The sequence below is a fragment of the Gopherus flavomarginatus genome, chromosome 2, assembly GCF_025201925.1.
Source record: "Gopherus flavomarginatus isolate rGopFla2 chromosome 2, rGopFla2.mat.asm, whole genome shotgun sequence".
NCBI lineage: Eukaryota > Metazoa > Chordata > Testudines > Testudinidae > Gopherus > Gopherus flavomarginatus.
In genome coordinates, this window is record NC_066618.1 from 17,361,619 (window position 1) to 17,378,522 (window position 16,904).

At 44.0% G+C, this 16,904-nt stretch overlaps 1 protein-coding gene across 14 annotated transcripts in view; it reads right to left on the bottom strand.

Annotated features, from left to right (window-relative positions):
• The window catches only part of KMT2C (lysine methyltransferase 2C), a 339,555-nt gene that overhangs the window by 217,753 nt on the left and 104,898 nt on the right, over positions 1-16,904 (bottom strand). For all 14 annotated transcript variants that reach the window (XM_050940383.1, XM_050940389.1, XM_050940387.1 and 11 more), the window contains one exon: positions 16,388-16,526. In XM_050940383.1, coding sequence (XP_050796340.1) covers positions 16,388-16,526 — 139 coding nt within the window. The remainder of the gene's footprint in view (positions 1-16,387; positions 16,527-16,904) is intronic.

Sequence of the window (16,904 nt, forward strand, 5' to 3'; positions counted from 1 at the left end):
ACTATTATGCCTATATCCTTATGCTGTTCCAGATATTGTTAAAATGGATAGAAATTCATTATTTAATTCTTCAGACATATGGGCCAAATACTGTTCTCTTATATACTGCTTAAAATCCAGAGCATGGCACGCTGCCATTCAGGATGGAATAATAATACTGCTTTAGACCTAGTCTACACCTAAAACTTAAACATTACAGCATGATGAAAAGTCTTCATTGAAGATGCTACCGAAGCCAACAGGAGGGCTTTTCCTACTGGCATAGGTATCCACCTCTTCAAGAGACGGTAGCTATGTCGACAGGAGAAACCCTCCTGTCGACATAGCGCTGTGTTCACAGGGGGTTAAGTCGTTATAATTACATCGCTCAGAGGTGTTGATTTTTCACACCTGTGAGCAACGTAGATATACCAATGTAAATTCATAGTGCAGATATGGCTTTAAATTGACCTAGCTTTGTCACTCTGGGCTGTGAAAAATTCACACCCTTAACAGTCATAGTTAAGATGAGTTAAGCAGCCCTGCTGCAGACACCGCTAGAGGAATTCTTCCATCAACGTAGCTACTGCTCTCAAAGGGGTGAAAGAAAAACCCCTTCTGCTGCTGTAGGAAGTGTCTATAGCTGTGCAGTTGTAGAGCTTGTAGTGTAGACTCTGACAAGCCAGAAGCTATCAAGAGTGTTTCATATAGTTCTCTCTCTCTCTCTCTCTCACACACACACACAGTGCAAACAATGGCATCAAAGTGGACAATTAGAATACAATACACTGCACAATGGTAGTTAGTTGGGAAAGATATTTTGATCAAGGGAGGTGGGTATGTCTACACTGCATTTTAAAACCCACAGCAGCGAGTCTGTGAGCTCAGATGTACGGCCTTGGGCTCACGCTGCAGTGCTAAGAACAGCTGTGTAGACATTTGGGCTTGGGCTGGAGCTCAGGCTCTGAAACCCACCCAGGCTCCCCAGGCTTCAGAGCCTGAGCTCCAGCCCGGGTTGGAACATCTACACTGTTGTTTTTAGTGCCACAGCACAAGCCTGAGCCTGTACACCTAGACTCTGTGATTCACTGCCACGGCTTTTAAAATGCAGCATAGATATACCTAGTAAGGATTGTGTCTGCTCCTAGTCAAGAGCCTGCTGAGAAACCTTAAATAGAGACCCAAACTTCCAGCTGCTAAACCGGTACCCTCTACCACAAAACCCAGTGAGCTCAAAAACATGCTCAGTAGAGCAGCTTGACCTTTTAAGTCCCTGACCCCTAAAGCAATCTGAACCAATATCCATCCCAACAGCAGAACCTACCCAAATCCCCAACAAACTAAGATGCCGGTCACATTTATTGAGTCCTCTCAGTCATCCATGTTCCAACCAGAAATAAAATACCACCAAAAAAGCCCTAGAATGAACCAATGGAAAAGGTTCAAATCATGGAGTAAAGGAGAAAAACAATCATGGTTTCCTCCTCTCAAGTAGTGACATACTAGAAGCCCTCCTAAAACACAGACTTTACTGTTCAGACGACTTCATTTCAGTACATGCAGTATTGTATAAGTGGTTGCCCATTATTCAGTTACAAGAGAAGAACAAGCTCTTCTTGCTTGCTCGCAAACAGTCAACTAGAAAATTAAGGTACAATTCACTACCCAAAAACTTTGTTAACACACAGTTAAGGTTGCCCAACAGTACCTTTTCCCATTCGCCAAAATCAAGAGCACTTCTACTTAAAAGTCTGAAAAGCCGGACATACAATATTAAAGTGCATAACAGCCCCACCCTGAAGAGCCACTGGCAAGATACCATTTCAGCCAGGGCTGTCCTGTGGCTATAACAAGGAATGACAATGTAAATGAGCTTTTTCATATAGTATGCTGTGCCCCACGTAACTATATTCATTCCTTTGTCTGCATGCACTCCAGCTGCCCTTCACTATGTTAGGAACAGCCATACTGACTGGTGCAGGGATTACCTGCAGAACATTTCCACATCTCACATTTAAATATGAAGAGAGATACATCTTCAGCCAAATGGATCAGTAACTTTAAGTCCAGGTGCACTCAACATTCTGCAATACCATGAGGCACTGAAGTAAACCTTACCTCAGTGTTAATTAAGTTTTTAGGCAGTTAGTTTCTTTTGGCTTTTTGAGGAGGGTGGGAGTGCGCCAATGAGAGGCTCCTGGAAAGTCTTTACTGGCATTCTGCTATCAGCTGCCCTCCTCCTGGCCCCTTCATGCTCCCCCTGCCCAGTAGTAGAGGAGCAACAGGGAAGAAGGGAGGTGCTAACCAGTGGGCTGTTAGGATCACATCTCCTAGCTGGAGGCAGCAAGGGGATATGGAGGGGAGTCCCAGACTCTGTACTCCACTTTGGGGTCCAGTGTTAGCAGGGAGTGTTCTACACAACTCTCTGAAAAACAGGAGGATTGCAGAGATGTGAAGTATCCCATTCATCTCAATGGGATGTGCTCAAATAAATCAGAACATCTCATGGAGGTGAAAAGCCTGATGCAACACCTCTGAGACATATAAATTGGATGTCCCGATTTTATAGGGACAGTCCTGATATTTGGGGCTTTTTCTTATATAGGCTCTTAATACCCCCCACCCCATCCCAATTTTTCACACTTGCTGCCTGGTCACCCTAGGGTGGGGTTAAGGGTGTGGGCTCTGGGCTGGGGTAGGAGAGGTCAAGGAGGCAGCATTTACCTTGGGCAGCATGGCTCCCAAAGTGACCGGCACAGCCCTCTGGCAGTGGCTCCTAGGCGGGGCGGGGGTATCTGTGTACCGCGCCTGCAGGTGCTGTCCCTGCAGCTCCCATTGACTGCCGTTCCTGGCCAATGGGAGCTGCGGAGTCAATGCTCAGGATGGGGTCAATGCACAGAGACACTCTCTCCCCCCTGCCCCCCCCCAGTGGTCGCAGGGACATGCCGACCGCTTCTGGTAGTGGTGCAGAGGGAGGGAGGCAATGTGGGCAGGGAGCCGCCTTAGCCCTGCAGATAGCACGTCTCTGCGTGCCCTTTGGGGTAGGGAGGGGTCTCCATGAAATGTCTGGGGCAGGAGAAGCGCATGGAGCCGCCATCCCACCTGCCAAAGGCATGCAGAGACGTGCCAGCCACTAGACGCTTCTGGGAGTGGAATGGGGCCACTGGCCACGAAATGCAGGCAACCTAAGCCCTGCTGCACCGCTGGCCGGGACTCAGGGGCAGGCTGTCAGATGAGATTTGTCCTGCATTTCGGGGCCACCACACTGTTTCATGGTAAATCTGCCTCTGAAGGGACCTCCTAGAGAGGTCTTCTAGTCCAATCCCCTGCACTCAAGGCAGGACGAAATAGTATCTAAACCATCCCAGAGAGGTGTTTGTCCAACTTGCTCTTAAAAATCTCCAGTGATTCCACAACTACCCTAGGCAATTTATTCTAGTGCTTAACTACCTTGACAGGGAGTTTTTTCTAATGTCTAACCTAAACCGCCCTTGCTGCAATTTAAGGCCATTGCTTCTTGTCCTATGGTCAGAGGTTAAGGAGAACAATGTTTTTCCCTCCTCCTAGAAACAACCTTTAATATACTTGAAAACTGCCATCATGTCCCCTCTCAGTCTTCTCTTCTCCAGACTAAACACATCCAATTATTTTAATTTTCCCTCATAGGTCATATTTTCTAGACCTTTCATCATTTTTGTTGCTCTTCTTTGGACGTTCTCCAATTGTCCATGTTTCCTGAAATGCGGCACCCAGGACTCGATACAATACTCCAGTTGAGGCCTAATCAGCACAAAGTAGAGCAGAAGAATTACTTCTTGTGTAGTGCTTACTCCTGCAAATACATCCCAGAATGATGGTTGCTTTTTTTGCCACACTGATACGGTGTTGACTCATATTTAGCTTGTGAACCACTATGACCCCCAGATTCCTTTTTGCAGTACTCCTTCCTAGGCGGTCATTTCCCATTTTCTATGTGTGCAACTGATCGTTCCTTCCTAAGTGGAGTACTCTACACTTTTCCTTACTGAATTTCATCCTGTTTACTTCAGATCATTTCTCCAGATTGTCCAGATCATTTTGAATTTTAATCATATCCTCCAAAGCACTTGCAACCCCTCCGAGCTTGGCCTCATCCGCAAACTTTATCAGTGTACTCTCTGTGCCATTATCTAAATCATTGATGAAAATATTGAACAGAACCGGACCGAGAACCAATCCCTGCGAGACCCTCCTTGATATGCCCTTCCAGCTTGACTATGAACTACTGGTAATTACTCTCTGGGAACGGTTTTCCAACCAGTTATGCACCCACCTTACAGTAGTTCCATTTAGGCTTCATCTCCTATTTGTTTATGAGAAAGTCATGTGCGAGAGTATCAAAAGTCTTACTAAGTCAAGATGTATTACATCTACCCGTCCCCAACATCCACAAGGCTTGTTACCCTGTCAAAGAAAGCTATTAGGTAGGTTTGAAATGATTTGTTCTTGATAAATCTATGCTGGCTGTTACTTACCATTTTATCATTTAGGTGTCTGCAAACTGATTGCTTAATAATTATTCGTTCCATTATCTTTCCAGGTACTGAAGTTAAACTGACTGGTCTGTAATTCCCCAGGTTGTCCTTATTCCCCTTTTTATAGATCAGACTTTTCCTGTCCTCTGGCATCTCACCCATCTTCCATAACTTTTTGAAGATAATCACTAATGGCTCAGTTATCTCCTGGGTCAGCTCCTTGAATATTCCAGGGTGTATATTATCAGGTCCTGGTCTATATATTTTCTGCATTTGTTTTTCCTGATAGAAGTCTACGTTTGATTTAATACTATGAAATGGAATGTTTTGGAAAAATAGGATTTCACAGCATCATCAGTATTAGGCCTGGTCTACATTACACAGCTAGGTCGACGCAAGACAGCTTACATCAACTTAGCTGTGGATGTGTCTTCATTTAAGTTTGTCTCCCACCGACATACGTGATCTGCTACTCCAACTTAATGCAACTGTAGCACGTCCTGTGAACACACTAAGCCGATGGAGAGAGCTCTCCCATCATCTTAATAATTCCACCTCTACAAGAGATGATAACTTTGTTGGCGTGAGTTGCTCTCCTGCCGACATAGAGCTCTCTATACAGGGGGTTACGGTCAATACTACTACGTCACTCCTGAGCCATATAGTTATACTGAAGTAAGCATGCAGTGCAGAGCAAGTCTAACAGTATGTCTAAACTGGCAAGTTTTGTGCAACTTTTATTAAAGTGCTGGAATTAAACTGCTGTTGCATGTCCACACTGTGCTCCTTGTGACAGCAGAGCAGATCCACACTAGCTGCTCTTGCAACAGCAAAGAGAGCAGTGTGTTGTGGTAGCTACCCACTGTGCAACTGGCTTTGGGAAGGGTTTACAATGCTCATGGGGCAGGCACAGCATCACATGATGCAGGTTTCCCAATCCCATTGTTCCATGGACATCCTACTACATTGCCAGCTGCTTTTTAACTGAAGTGCAGGGGGGGAGGGGGAGCGTGTGACAGGAAATGTGAGTGGGTGTGTATGGAGTGGGGAGGAGAGTGTGTGTTTTGGGGGACAGAGAGTGTGTCAGCATGCTGTCTTGTAAGTTCATATAGTGGCAGGAGGCAACCAGTCCTGAGGCAGGGGGAGGACGAAACCCCGACATCAGCACTCACTTCCTTCCCTGGGCTCTGTGCATAGCAATCTCCCTCTCTCTCTCTCTCACACACACAAACGTGCGCACACACACGTGCGCGCCTCTGTGTTCAACAGCACGAGCATTCCACATTACTGGTTTGCTTTGTGTCCCAGAGCAGATCAGCACAGCACAGCATGCTAGGGCCGCCAGAAACGGAGCTTTGAAAGGGGAGGGGTGCATGACTCCAGGGCAGCCGAGTTCAAATCAATGAGGAGAGCAGCCACTTTATGGGACACTTCTGGGGGCCAACTGATTGCTTTCTGCAGTGTAATGTGTTTACACTGCCAATACAGTGCTGGAGCCTCTGTGCTTTAAGGCTTACGACTGTTGTTGAGGTGGGGATTTTTTGCAACGCTGGAACTGAGGAGTTTCTGTGCACTAAGTGGCTTGGCAGTGTGTACACCTCGGGAGTTACACCACAGAAAGCTGATTTACTGTGCAGTAATTTGCTAGTGTAGACAAGGCCTAATTTCTAATTATTTTTTTTAATTGCCTTGTGCATGTTACAGAATAAAATTCTATTTTTTGGAACAAAATTAATCTTTATTAGATCACAACATATTGCATGCGGTGCTGAGCAGGTCTGACACCCATCAATTTTTTGTTACTTCACTGTGTCACAGATCCCATAACATCCTCCACGGACAATATTAATAGGCGCATTGACATTGTTATATTCCTACATATAGAGCAATCACAACAAGATTCTTAAGGGCCACAAAAGAGCAAGGCCATGTACAGCACATTACAGCAACACACACTGCTCTGGCTCAGTATTAAAAGAGTCTTCCAAAGCCTCCCTGATCTGTACAACCCCGCGCTGAGCTTTTCTTACAGCCCTGGTATCCATCTGTTCAAATTCAGCAGACAACTGCTCCAACTCCACCCTGGTGGAAACTTTTCTCCCTTTGCTTCACAGATATTATGCAGGACACAGCAGGCTGCCATAACCATTGGGATAGTTGCAACCCTTTCAAATGACCAAAGGCAGGTTCAACTATCATTCTGAACCTGCTGAGCCTGTAGTTGAAGTGCTGTCAAGGTGGCTGGCATACAGCTTCATGAGCCATGAAAGCAAGGGGTCTTCCAGGATTACTACTGACATTTCCAAATTCCCAGTGGTAATTCATCCCTGGGGAAAGAAATCCCTGCTTTCAGCTTTCTCAACAGTCCTGTGTTCTTAAAGATGTGCACGTCATGCCCTTTCCCTGACCAGCCCACACCAATGTTAGTAAGGCATCCCCAGTGATCCACCAGAACTTGCATACCATAGAAAAGTAGCTCTTTCTGTTGATGTTCTCTGTAGCAAGGTGGTCTGGGGCCAAAATAGGGATATGCATGCCCTCTATTAACCCACCGCAGTTCGGGAACCTCATGGCTGCAAAAGTATCCACTATGTCCTGCACATTGTCAGAGTCACAGTCCTATGTAGCAGGAGGCGCTTAATGGCCCCTGCAGTGGATTTTCTGACTCCATATTGATTCCCAACTGACTGGCAGCAATCTGGTGTTGCAAGTTTCAACAATGCGATCGCCACTCGCTTCTCAACTGTCAGTGCAGCTCTCATTTTGTTGTCCCAGTGCTGGAGGGCTCAGCACAGAGATCCAAAAATGTGATCTTACACATCTGGAAGTTCTGTACCAATGCTCATCACCCCAAACCTGCATGACAAGGTGATCCCACCAGTCAGAGCTTCTTTCCCAGGCCCAGAACTGGTGCTCCACCACCTCCAGTAGCTCACTGAACACCGCCAACAACCTTGAATTGTTTCTATGTCCCACAGCAATCTAGCTTCCAAAGAATCATTATGTTCCTCACAGCTCCTCCTGTGGCTCTGCAAATACTGCAAGATCATCTGCCCTGTGCTTGCAATGACTCATGATAATAGTGCAGAGCTGTGCAGGCTCTGTGCTTCAGTCAGAGATGATGGACAGTAAGAAAAACGTGAGAGTTTGTGTGGATTTTGTAAAGAGAATGTGAAATATTATGGGACAGACAACACTGCATTATGGGATGTTGACCCCCATGCTCCCTGTCATCACTGTGCATCTCTTTTTGGATGCATCAGGCACTGCAAAACTTCCCAAAATACCCCATGCTAGATGGTGTGAGTTGCACAGTGGGATAGCTCATGGTGCACTGCAATCTACATCAATACTAATACTTCTGGTGAGGAGGTGCACCACGGACACAAAGAGCTAAGTGTGCACATGCACAAGTGATGTAATAACTGCAGTGGCTGTATGCCAATGTAAATTAGATCACATAATTTTGTAGTGTAGACATGGCCTTAGTTATTCAAGCAGATGTGAGCTATCCTTGAAAGTTCTGTTCCCTCCATGTTCATACATGCTGGATGGTAATGTTAATCCGAATAATCCTTCCACCCATTTTAACTACTAACAAAAGCACGGCACTTCCATGTGTTGTCTAATATTTCTCCTCACACATATAAGCATAGACTTTAGAGTAAAGCCTTGTCTCCACTTGGAAAAATGTTTGTTTGGACCTTGTGTTAGCTGACAGGTAAATAGCAGACATCCCTTTAGGCCTGGTAAAATTTGTATTAAAACTACAAACTGCCCTATGTTCACTAGGATTTTCTGTTGTTTTGGTTACAAATTAGGAACAAACCAGTTTTATTAGTGTGGATGCACCTTAGAGAGTGCTACTTATGTGAGGACAAACCAAGGTATTCAAGCAGCACTTTATTTTATAAAAATTTCCAAAATAAACAATGCCATGAATACGCTTCATTGTGAGTTTTAATGTATACAAGATATGCACTGAAAAATACAGTGGCTAAGCCTCATATGAAAATTATGGGAGTGAAGTGTGAACATTTGCAGATTGAGCATTCATCACTAGAGACTCTGGGGTTCCTGTATATGTTTGGTAACTTTCCCTCAAGCTCCTCCAATGCAGTAGCTCAGTGTAAAGCTGCCTTCGGAGAAATGTCATTATAAGTTGTGTAAGATCTTGATATGGAAGCAGAATTCACAAGCCAAGAATTCAGTTCTCTCAACGTATTGGATTGAAGCACAAGGAGCGCCAAGCACAATAACGGGTGGTCAAGAAAACATTAAAAACTGAAAAAGAAAAAAATATTTTTGAAATGTAGAAGTTGTGTTTGACTCATTTCTAAATGTGGCTGTTAAAAATGCAAAAAAAAATCTCCTCTCTGACATAAAATGAATCACAAGAGAAAAATCAACCAGTCAGGAACTTCTTGTAGTAGTTTGCTAGATGTTGCCATTGCAGACTGCCTTGTAAGTATATACAGTATTTTTGCATGCACGTTACATGTGCCTAGTAAAATTCCTTCCTATATTTTTTTGTAAGTGGTAAGTATAGGCAATAGCCATATTTCAAAGTTTAAAACTATTCTGTATTTTTACCATCTTCAAAATATACAAAGTAATTAAACCACATTACACACAGCTTTCCAATTTTTTCAAAATCAGCACAGCTGGAGTTCAGCATATACACAAACAACCTAACAGTACCCTTCTCTTCAAACAAAATCAAACAAACAATTTATTGACATTTGTGAGAAAAAAATTAATTAAAAAATATGCTCCTGTTCAGAGTCATTATGTGGCAGGTTTCAGCTCAAGGTAAATTTTCAAAGCTCAATTACAAATGTTAAAAAAATAGAAGATGTATATAATGAAACCAATGAGGTGCCTTAAATACAGCAGGTACCATCAGAACACTGGTTTTAAATAAAGCAAATTTCAAGAAACTACCTAATAGCTCATAAGTAGAAAATATTATCCAGAAGCCATCTACAGTTATTCTTCAGGCTCTGCCAAAATAGATTTTTTTAACCGTTAAGCAAAAGTGGAACAACAGTGAGAAATCCAGGCTGATTTAAGCGATGAGTGGCAAAATACGGTCTGTGGGCTATTTCTAAAGATGTTTCACAGCTCAAAGCACACAGTTCATGTGTGTAAACAAAACTCCATCTCTAAGCAGATGAAAATACAGGGAAAAAAAGAAGTGCACTGTCCACATATTACAAGTGGGGTTGGTAATCTTGCCTATTATTAAGGTCCCCTGACACTTCCCATTATAAAGACCCTATTTTCTGTTGCTTATAAAACCTGTCAAATTTTAACCATTTCAGTTGAAATTTTCCATGCCTAGTATCAGCCTCAGTCTGATTTGGGGGGGCGGGGGGGAGACCGAGGGAGAAGAAGATGTGTGGGTTGGGGTGTGGGAATTCAGCCATTTCCAAGAATTAAGCTAGGGAAAATATGTTGTTTGGCACTGCTTAAAATATACTGGTGACCTTTTCTTTGACATGCACTAGTGCCCCCAAGCTTTGGAAAATGGATTTGAAATTAAACGGGCAGGTTGCCTTTGCCGTCCCTGTGAAAATCTGCCTAAACTTTGCCCGATTACAAATAGGCCTTTGAAAACTGCTCTTTGCACATGCTCCGAAGAGACTTGCTAGAGCTTTCCAGCTAAAATCTCTCAACAGTCTGTCCCCACTAAGCAAGTTTGAGCTTCTCACAACTCCTAGTGCTGACCAGACTGTGCATGAGCCACCCTATATAGTGACTTAAGTATGCGCCATCCCCACAGAGTGACTGAGCATGCTCCCTCCCGCCCAAGGCCATCAGGGCTCAGAAGGACTTTCTCTGCAATTGCAGCTCATGGCTGCCGTGGAGTGAGTGGTGACAGGCATTGGAACTGACAGCAGGGAGCCTGTCTCCTTCTGTGCCTTCAGTGACCCATCTGGAGGCAAAACAGGCAATGTGGAGGAGGAAGCCATTGATTCAAATGCAGAGGGCACAAAAGTCAGACCAGGGGAAGGGTGAAGAAGTAAATTGCGACTGGTGAGACCAGGAGCTGGGGGATGGAAGTGGGGGGTGTGATACTTAGCCTGGTTGGGCAGGGAGACCGGGAGACTGGAGAGGGTGTGGGGGAAGGAGAGAACAGGCTGGTACTTGTTGCACAAGGGGACTGAGACTGGAAGTGAGGGGCTGGGACTGGAAGGGAGGAGAGGCTGGGAGTGTTTGGGTGATGGTAGCCAGTGAGAGAAATGAGTGGGGTGACTGTAGACCAGCTGGCTAGAGAAGGGGAATACTGAGATCCAACAAGGAGCTGGTAGAAGTGGAAAAACACTGGGACTGGACAGACAAGGAGAACAGGGCAGCATCTAAGGAAAGGTGGTGCGGGGGACAGAGCCTGGTGCTAGGAGCCGATGAGTGTGTGGGGTGGGGGAAGAGACAGATAGGATGAGGAACAGGGTGGAAGGAACTGGGACTGGCTGGGCAAGGAGTCCGAGACTGGGATGAGAAGCCTGAGGAGTGGAGACTGGGACTGGGTAAGGAAGGAAAATCTGACTGGGACAAGGCACCACAAATGATGAAGAGACAGGACTGGGACAAGGACAGGGTAGAATGGGCCAAGCTTGGGGGCATGAGGAACAGGCAGATGAGTAAACAAAGAGTAACTATTAATAGAGTGATGTCAGACTGGAGGGAGGTCTCAAGTCATGTTCCACAGGGATATGTCCTGGGTCCGGTGTTGTTTAACATCTTTATTAATGAGCTGGATGGAGGTATGAAGAGTATACTGATCAAGTTTGCAGGTGCCACAACGCTAGCAGGGAGTAGCCAATACCTTGGAAGATAGAGCTGAAATTCAGAGGGATCTTGAAAAATTGGCAAACTGAGCTTTAAACAACAAAGTGAAATGAAACAAAGACAAACGTAAGGTGCTACACATACAGAAGAAAAGCCAAATGCACAAATACAGAATGGAGAAAAAATGGCTTGGCAGCAGCATTGCTAAGAAGGATCTGGGAGTTGTGGTGGATCACAACCTCAACATGAGTAAGTCATGTGATGCTGCTGCAGAAAAAGCAAATGCAATTTTAGGTTGCATTAACAGAGGCATAGCATGCAAGCTACTGGAGGTGATAGTACCACTCTACTCAGCAATGATTAGGCCTCAGCTGGAGTAGTGCGTCCAGTTTTGGTCACCAAGGTATAGAAAGGATGTAGAGAAACTGGCAAAGATCCAGAGATGAACGACAAGACGATCAAACGGATGGAATGCAAGCCATATTAGCAAAGACTGAAGGAACTGGATATGTTTAGTTTGGAAAAGAGAAGATTAAGGAGGGACATGATAGCAGTCTTCCCATACCTGAAAGGCTGCCATAAAGAAGATGGAGAAAAGTTGTTCTCTCTTGCCACCGAGGGCAGGACAAGAGGCAATGGGTTCAAACTAAAGCATAGCAGATTTAGACTGAATCTCAGGAAAAACTTCCTGAGAACAGTAGGACAATGGAATAGACTACCAAGGGAGGTTGTGGAAGCTTTTTCACTGAAGGTTTTCAAAGGGAGGCTGGATAGCTATTTGTAATGAATGGTGTAGACACAGCAACTCCCGCATCTTGGCAGGGGATTAGACTAGATGACCCTTGAGGTCCCTTCTAACCCTTTGATTCTATGAGTATTTCCACTAAAGCACACTCCCAAGAACCTGGAATGGATTCCTGAGCTTCACCATTCCTTCTTCTGCCAGCAAATATCCATGAAACTCCCTGACAAACTGCGTCTCACCCCCTCTGATGGTTCACGCAGAGGATGACAACCTATTATTACAGTCAGTCACTCTGATAGCTCAAGTGGCAGAGGTCTATGCAGTAGATCTAAAGGTTCCGACCCTCCTGATGACCCATGTGGGTGTCAATATGCTGCCATACGATGGAATTTGTGCCTTTTCAGTTTTCTTTAAAAAGAAAAAAAAAATCTAGGAAATTACACACAAAAAAACAAGTTAAAAGAAGATTCGTAAGGTTGCAAAGCAAAGCACTCAAAAGTTAAGAAATGCCAGTATTAAAATTGCCTTAGCCACTATTACTTAGCACCTTGTAAATATACTATCATGATACAGCCTTTAGTTACATGATCATATACTAATATTTCCACAGGCCTCGGGCCTCATTCAGTGCCCAATATGGACCTGTTTGGGGGAGGAATCATAGTTGTGTTCTAAAGGCAGCTATGGATACCTGCTTCATTTATTACAGAAGTTGGAAGGTGTGCAGTGAATGAGACAGGGCTGCAGGGAGAGAAAGGAAGGTCTAATGGTTATGGCTGCTGAATGCTGCCCTATGTAACTGGAGTCTATCACTGCCTCTACCACAGAGTTCCCGTGTGAGGTTAGTCAAGTCACTTAAGCCAAAACGTTCGCAGGTGACCACTAATTGTGTGTTTCTCATTTTCTTGGTGCCCAATTTCAGAACCTGAGATCTAATTTGCAGAAGTGCTGAGCACTCACAGCTACATCTAAGTCAATGGGAGCTGTGCTTTACACATAAAATGTGCTATATAATCAGGGCCAGCTCCAGGCACCAGCACAGCAAGCAGGTGCTTGGGGCGGCCAAGGGAAAGGGGCGGCACATCGGGCTCTTCGGCGGCAGGTCCCTCGGAGGAAAGAACCTGCCGGCGAATTGCCACTGAAGAAGAAAGCGGCACAGTGAAGCTGCCATCAATCCCAACTGCGGCTTTCCCCCCCCCCCCCATCACTTGGGGTGGCAAAACCGTGGAGCTGGCAGTGTATATAATGTTAAGTACTCCAGAAAATCAGGTCCTAGTCATCTCAAATTGGGCACCTAATATTAGTGGATACTTTTGACCTTAATCTCTTTGGGCCTAGTCTGCTGTCTGTAAAATGGAGTTAATAACAATAACCCCTCATTCCACATAGATGTAGTGAATATAAATTTATTATTCAATATTTGTGAAGAACTCCGACTATAGCGATGTGCACCATAGAAAAGTCCATGAGGAAATTATTAATTCTGTCTTCAGAACAGGGTTTGAATAATGTGCAGTAAATAAGGCTTAGGCCCACACATTGATCATATAGTTAAAGACTGTATCATAATTAAGGATAAGATCAGGTCATGGAGGTCATGGACACTGTGACTTTCAGAGAACTCCATGACAATTACCACTTCAACCCCAGAGCTTGGTCCTACCCTCTCCCCCCTACCACCACCACCACTCATGAGCTGCCTTGAGGCCCCCCCCCGACTCAGCCTCTTCCCCTACAAAGGTCCTGCCTGCCGCTTGCTCCTCTCAGCCCCCGCCTGCCTCCTCTCCATCTCCTGCCCTCCCTTGAGAGGGTGTGAAGGTGTGGAGTGGGGTACGGGGCCATGGTCCAGGTGCCGGGGCCCACAAAAGATTAATCCAGCCCTGAGTATTGCTAATACTGCAAGTTTAATAATCATGAGATCAACAAATACAGAGAAATTTGGCACAACTGCTTTTGTCACTGCCATGACTCCATCTCTTCTTGATCTTACTGCCTGCCCTTCCCTACAAGAGCTCAATAATCCACTCATTTCTGAGCACAGATGCCTCTTTCTCTCCAGCCTACTTCAGCTAGGCATGGCTTCTGATGCTATTTTTTATTTTGGTGTCTCTAGCACTCTACTTTCTGAGTTTTAAACTTAACACTGTTACCACTCCTTTCTCTGTATCTTATTCACAACTAGTAGTTCACTCTCTCCTGGACTCACATGTGCACACACATACACACAAACACACACTTTCTGCTGGGTAGTTCCATTAAAAGTTACAACCTTGGCTCTATTCTCCAGCATCACCCTCAGAGATGTCCGAGTTAGCCTCAAAATTAGGAGAGATCAGAGAGAAGTACAAGAAAAAAAAAAAACTTTGGATATCAGCTGCATAAAAGTAATACTGATACTCCCTAACTACACTGTAACTTCTTTTCTCCTAAATGCTTCAAAAACCAAAGTTATTTGTCTGTGTGAAGTGCCTTATCACATATCTCTTACACTACTCTCACTCCCCTGAAATCCAGCCTTAAACTTTACTCATGAAGTCAGAAATCCTGAAGGCATCCATTACCTCAGACTTTGTCTACTCTCACTTTACCCTTGTTAGTAAGCATCTCTCTCACTTGCAGAACAATGCCAAATGTGCTGGCATTACTTTGACATTGCCGTCGCTGCTACTTTTTCATGCTCTGATCTATTTCTGCCTTTTCTGTTGCAATAATTTCTTCCATGGTTTCCCTAAAACCTCAAATTTCTAAGCATTAGGAGGGGTATAAATGTTTCCTACGGTAAAAAAAATAATCTGGAAGAAACTTCAAAACTACCCTCCTAATTTTCAAGTTTCTATGGATTCACAATCCACCTTAACCCCTCTGACCTGATATTCCCCTTCTCCCTAAATCTTGGCATGTTTTCTCTCTCTCCATGCCTGGACACTACAGAATTGAGGGTCAATCTTTACTGTACTCTGCTTCATCTATTTGGAGTTCTTTCTAACAAAAAGGAGTGGAACCACTCAAAAGTTATTCCCTCCACCCCTGCCAGGAAGATCTGTCACCACCATTTACGACAATGCTATAGAAGACAGATTCAAAAAACAGCAGTTGTTCTTTAGATGTGCATTGGTTTTAGATGAGTGCAGGATTAGATTAAGAAATAAAAATAAATGGACATTTGATTTTTGTCCATTGCCAGGAGGATACCACCCAACATTGCTGTCAATGCAATGTCCATACTACATCCAGGCCTAAAATCAAACTGTCTGGGATCAGGGAAACCTGCAGACTCCAGATACCTGCCTCCAGACCCCAGATATCTGCCTTGTCAACACCTTCTCAATATTTTTTTTCCCTAAAAAAGATCTGAGAAAAACTCTCTATCTACTGCCCTATCAGTATCATGAGACGGTTTCTTGAGCAAGGGTATAACAATCTCTACACACACACACACACTTCAGTTTTATTGATATATCAGGGTAGCTCCCACAGATATTTCCCTTCTAACAGAAGTTTGTGACCATGTAAAATCTGTAAAGGTAGGTGAAGTAGGCAGTTACGGCACTAGTCTTTTGTATCTGGGGGCACAGGTGCAAACTCTGACAAGGTGGAAGTGAAATGGTTTGGGTTATTTTTAATCCAAGTCTGTCAAAAACATATATCCGTATTATAAAGTCTCCTTAAACTGATCTGATAACCTCTGCAACAAACAGAAGCTCCACTATTGGGCTAATTAGCTGTACCGAAGACTTGGCCAGAGTTCCATGACATTGTTCCAGTGGTGTCTGCCCATGATAGGTCTTGTTCTTGCTAGTGTCACATGATTGTTACATTTACAGATACCTCAAATTTAGGAAAAAGGTAAAACACAGTTAACATTTATTTGCAGGTTCGAGACTCTGAAAGACACGTAGGATTATGGCATACAAGATAAAATTTAAAAAAACATTACTAAAAATGTAGAAAATATCCTCTGAAACCTTGGAAGTACTGTTATGTTAGACCATTTTTATATATAGTACACATTTTATTTCTCACCAGAAAGGCTTTACTAGTGGGTGCAGTGTATCCGCTTGTACACAAACCCCTAAACTTTTACATTTAAATAGTTAATATTTTGCAATTCTCAAGTTTTCCTGTGTTGTGTGATCACGGAGGATGACACTTAAGAAACATGCTTTTCCACCCCCAGTTCCCTGCAGACTAATTAAATCATCGGTCTCAAATATAGCAGCTGCCAACAAGGTTTCTGCTAATGCTTCAAACATCAACACTGTCCCAAGCCTGTTCTCCCAGCATTCTCTGAACCATTACTCAACTCTCAGCCCTTCCCCCACCACTGACTCAGCATCCATCTGTCTCACTTACTAACCTGGTTTTGGCTTCAACACCAACAGAGGCAGTGGAGCTTGCAGACTCCTCAGATACTGAGCGCTGAAGAATTGGTGTTAGCTGCTTGTTCCTGTCCACTTCAGTTTGGGCATCCTCCTCTGCAGATTGTTCTTTGACTTCTGTTTGACAAGAAAGAAGACTGCTAAGATTCCATTTGTGTGGCTATAAAAATCACTGTTTACATTTTCCCCTTTAATGTAAATGTTTTTAAATAGGTTAGTCAGTGTAACAACTCTATTAGAAAAGAAATATTTAAGCAGAGAAATATCATTCCTCTTCACATCTACCTAAAGTGAGAACTTTAATTTCTGCCTAAAGTCTGTATAATGGCTCAAAAATGAAATGATGGGAATCCATGATTATTGTTTCTCAAACTTACAGCTCAAACTTGTATATCAAACTTCCCTGGTTTAGACATAAAAATGTGTTCTAATTGACACCTTTTTCATATTTGAGTGTTGGTACCCAAGCAGTTTGTGTAAGAACAAAAGGTTTGT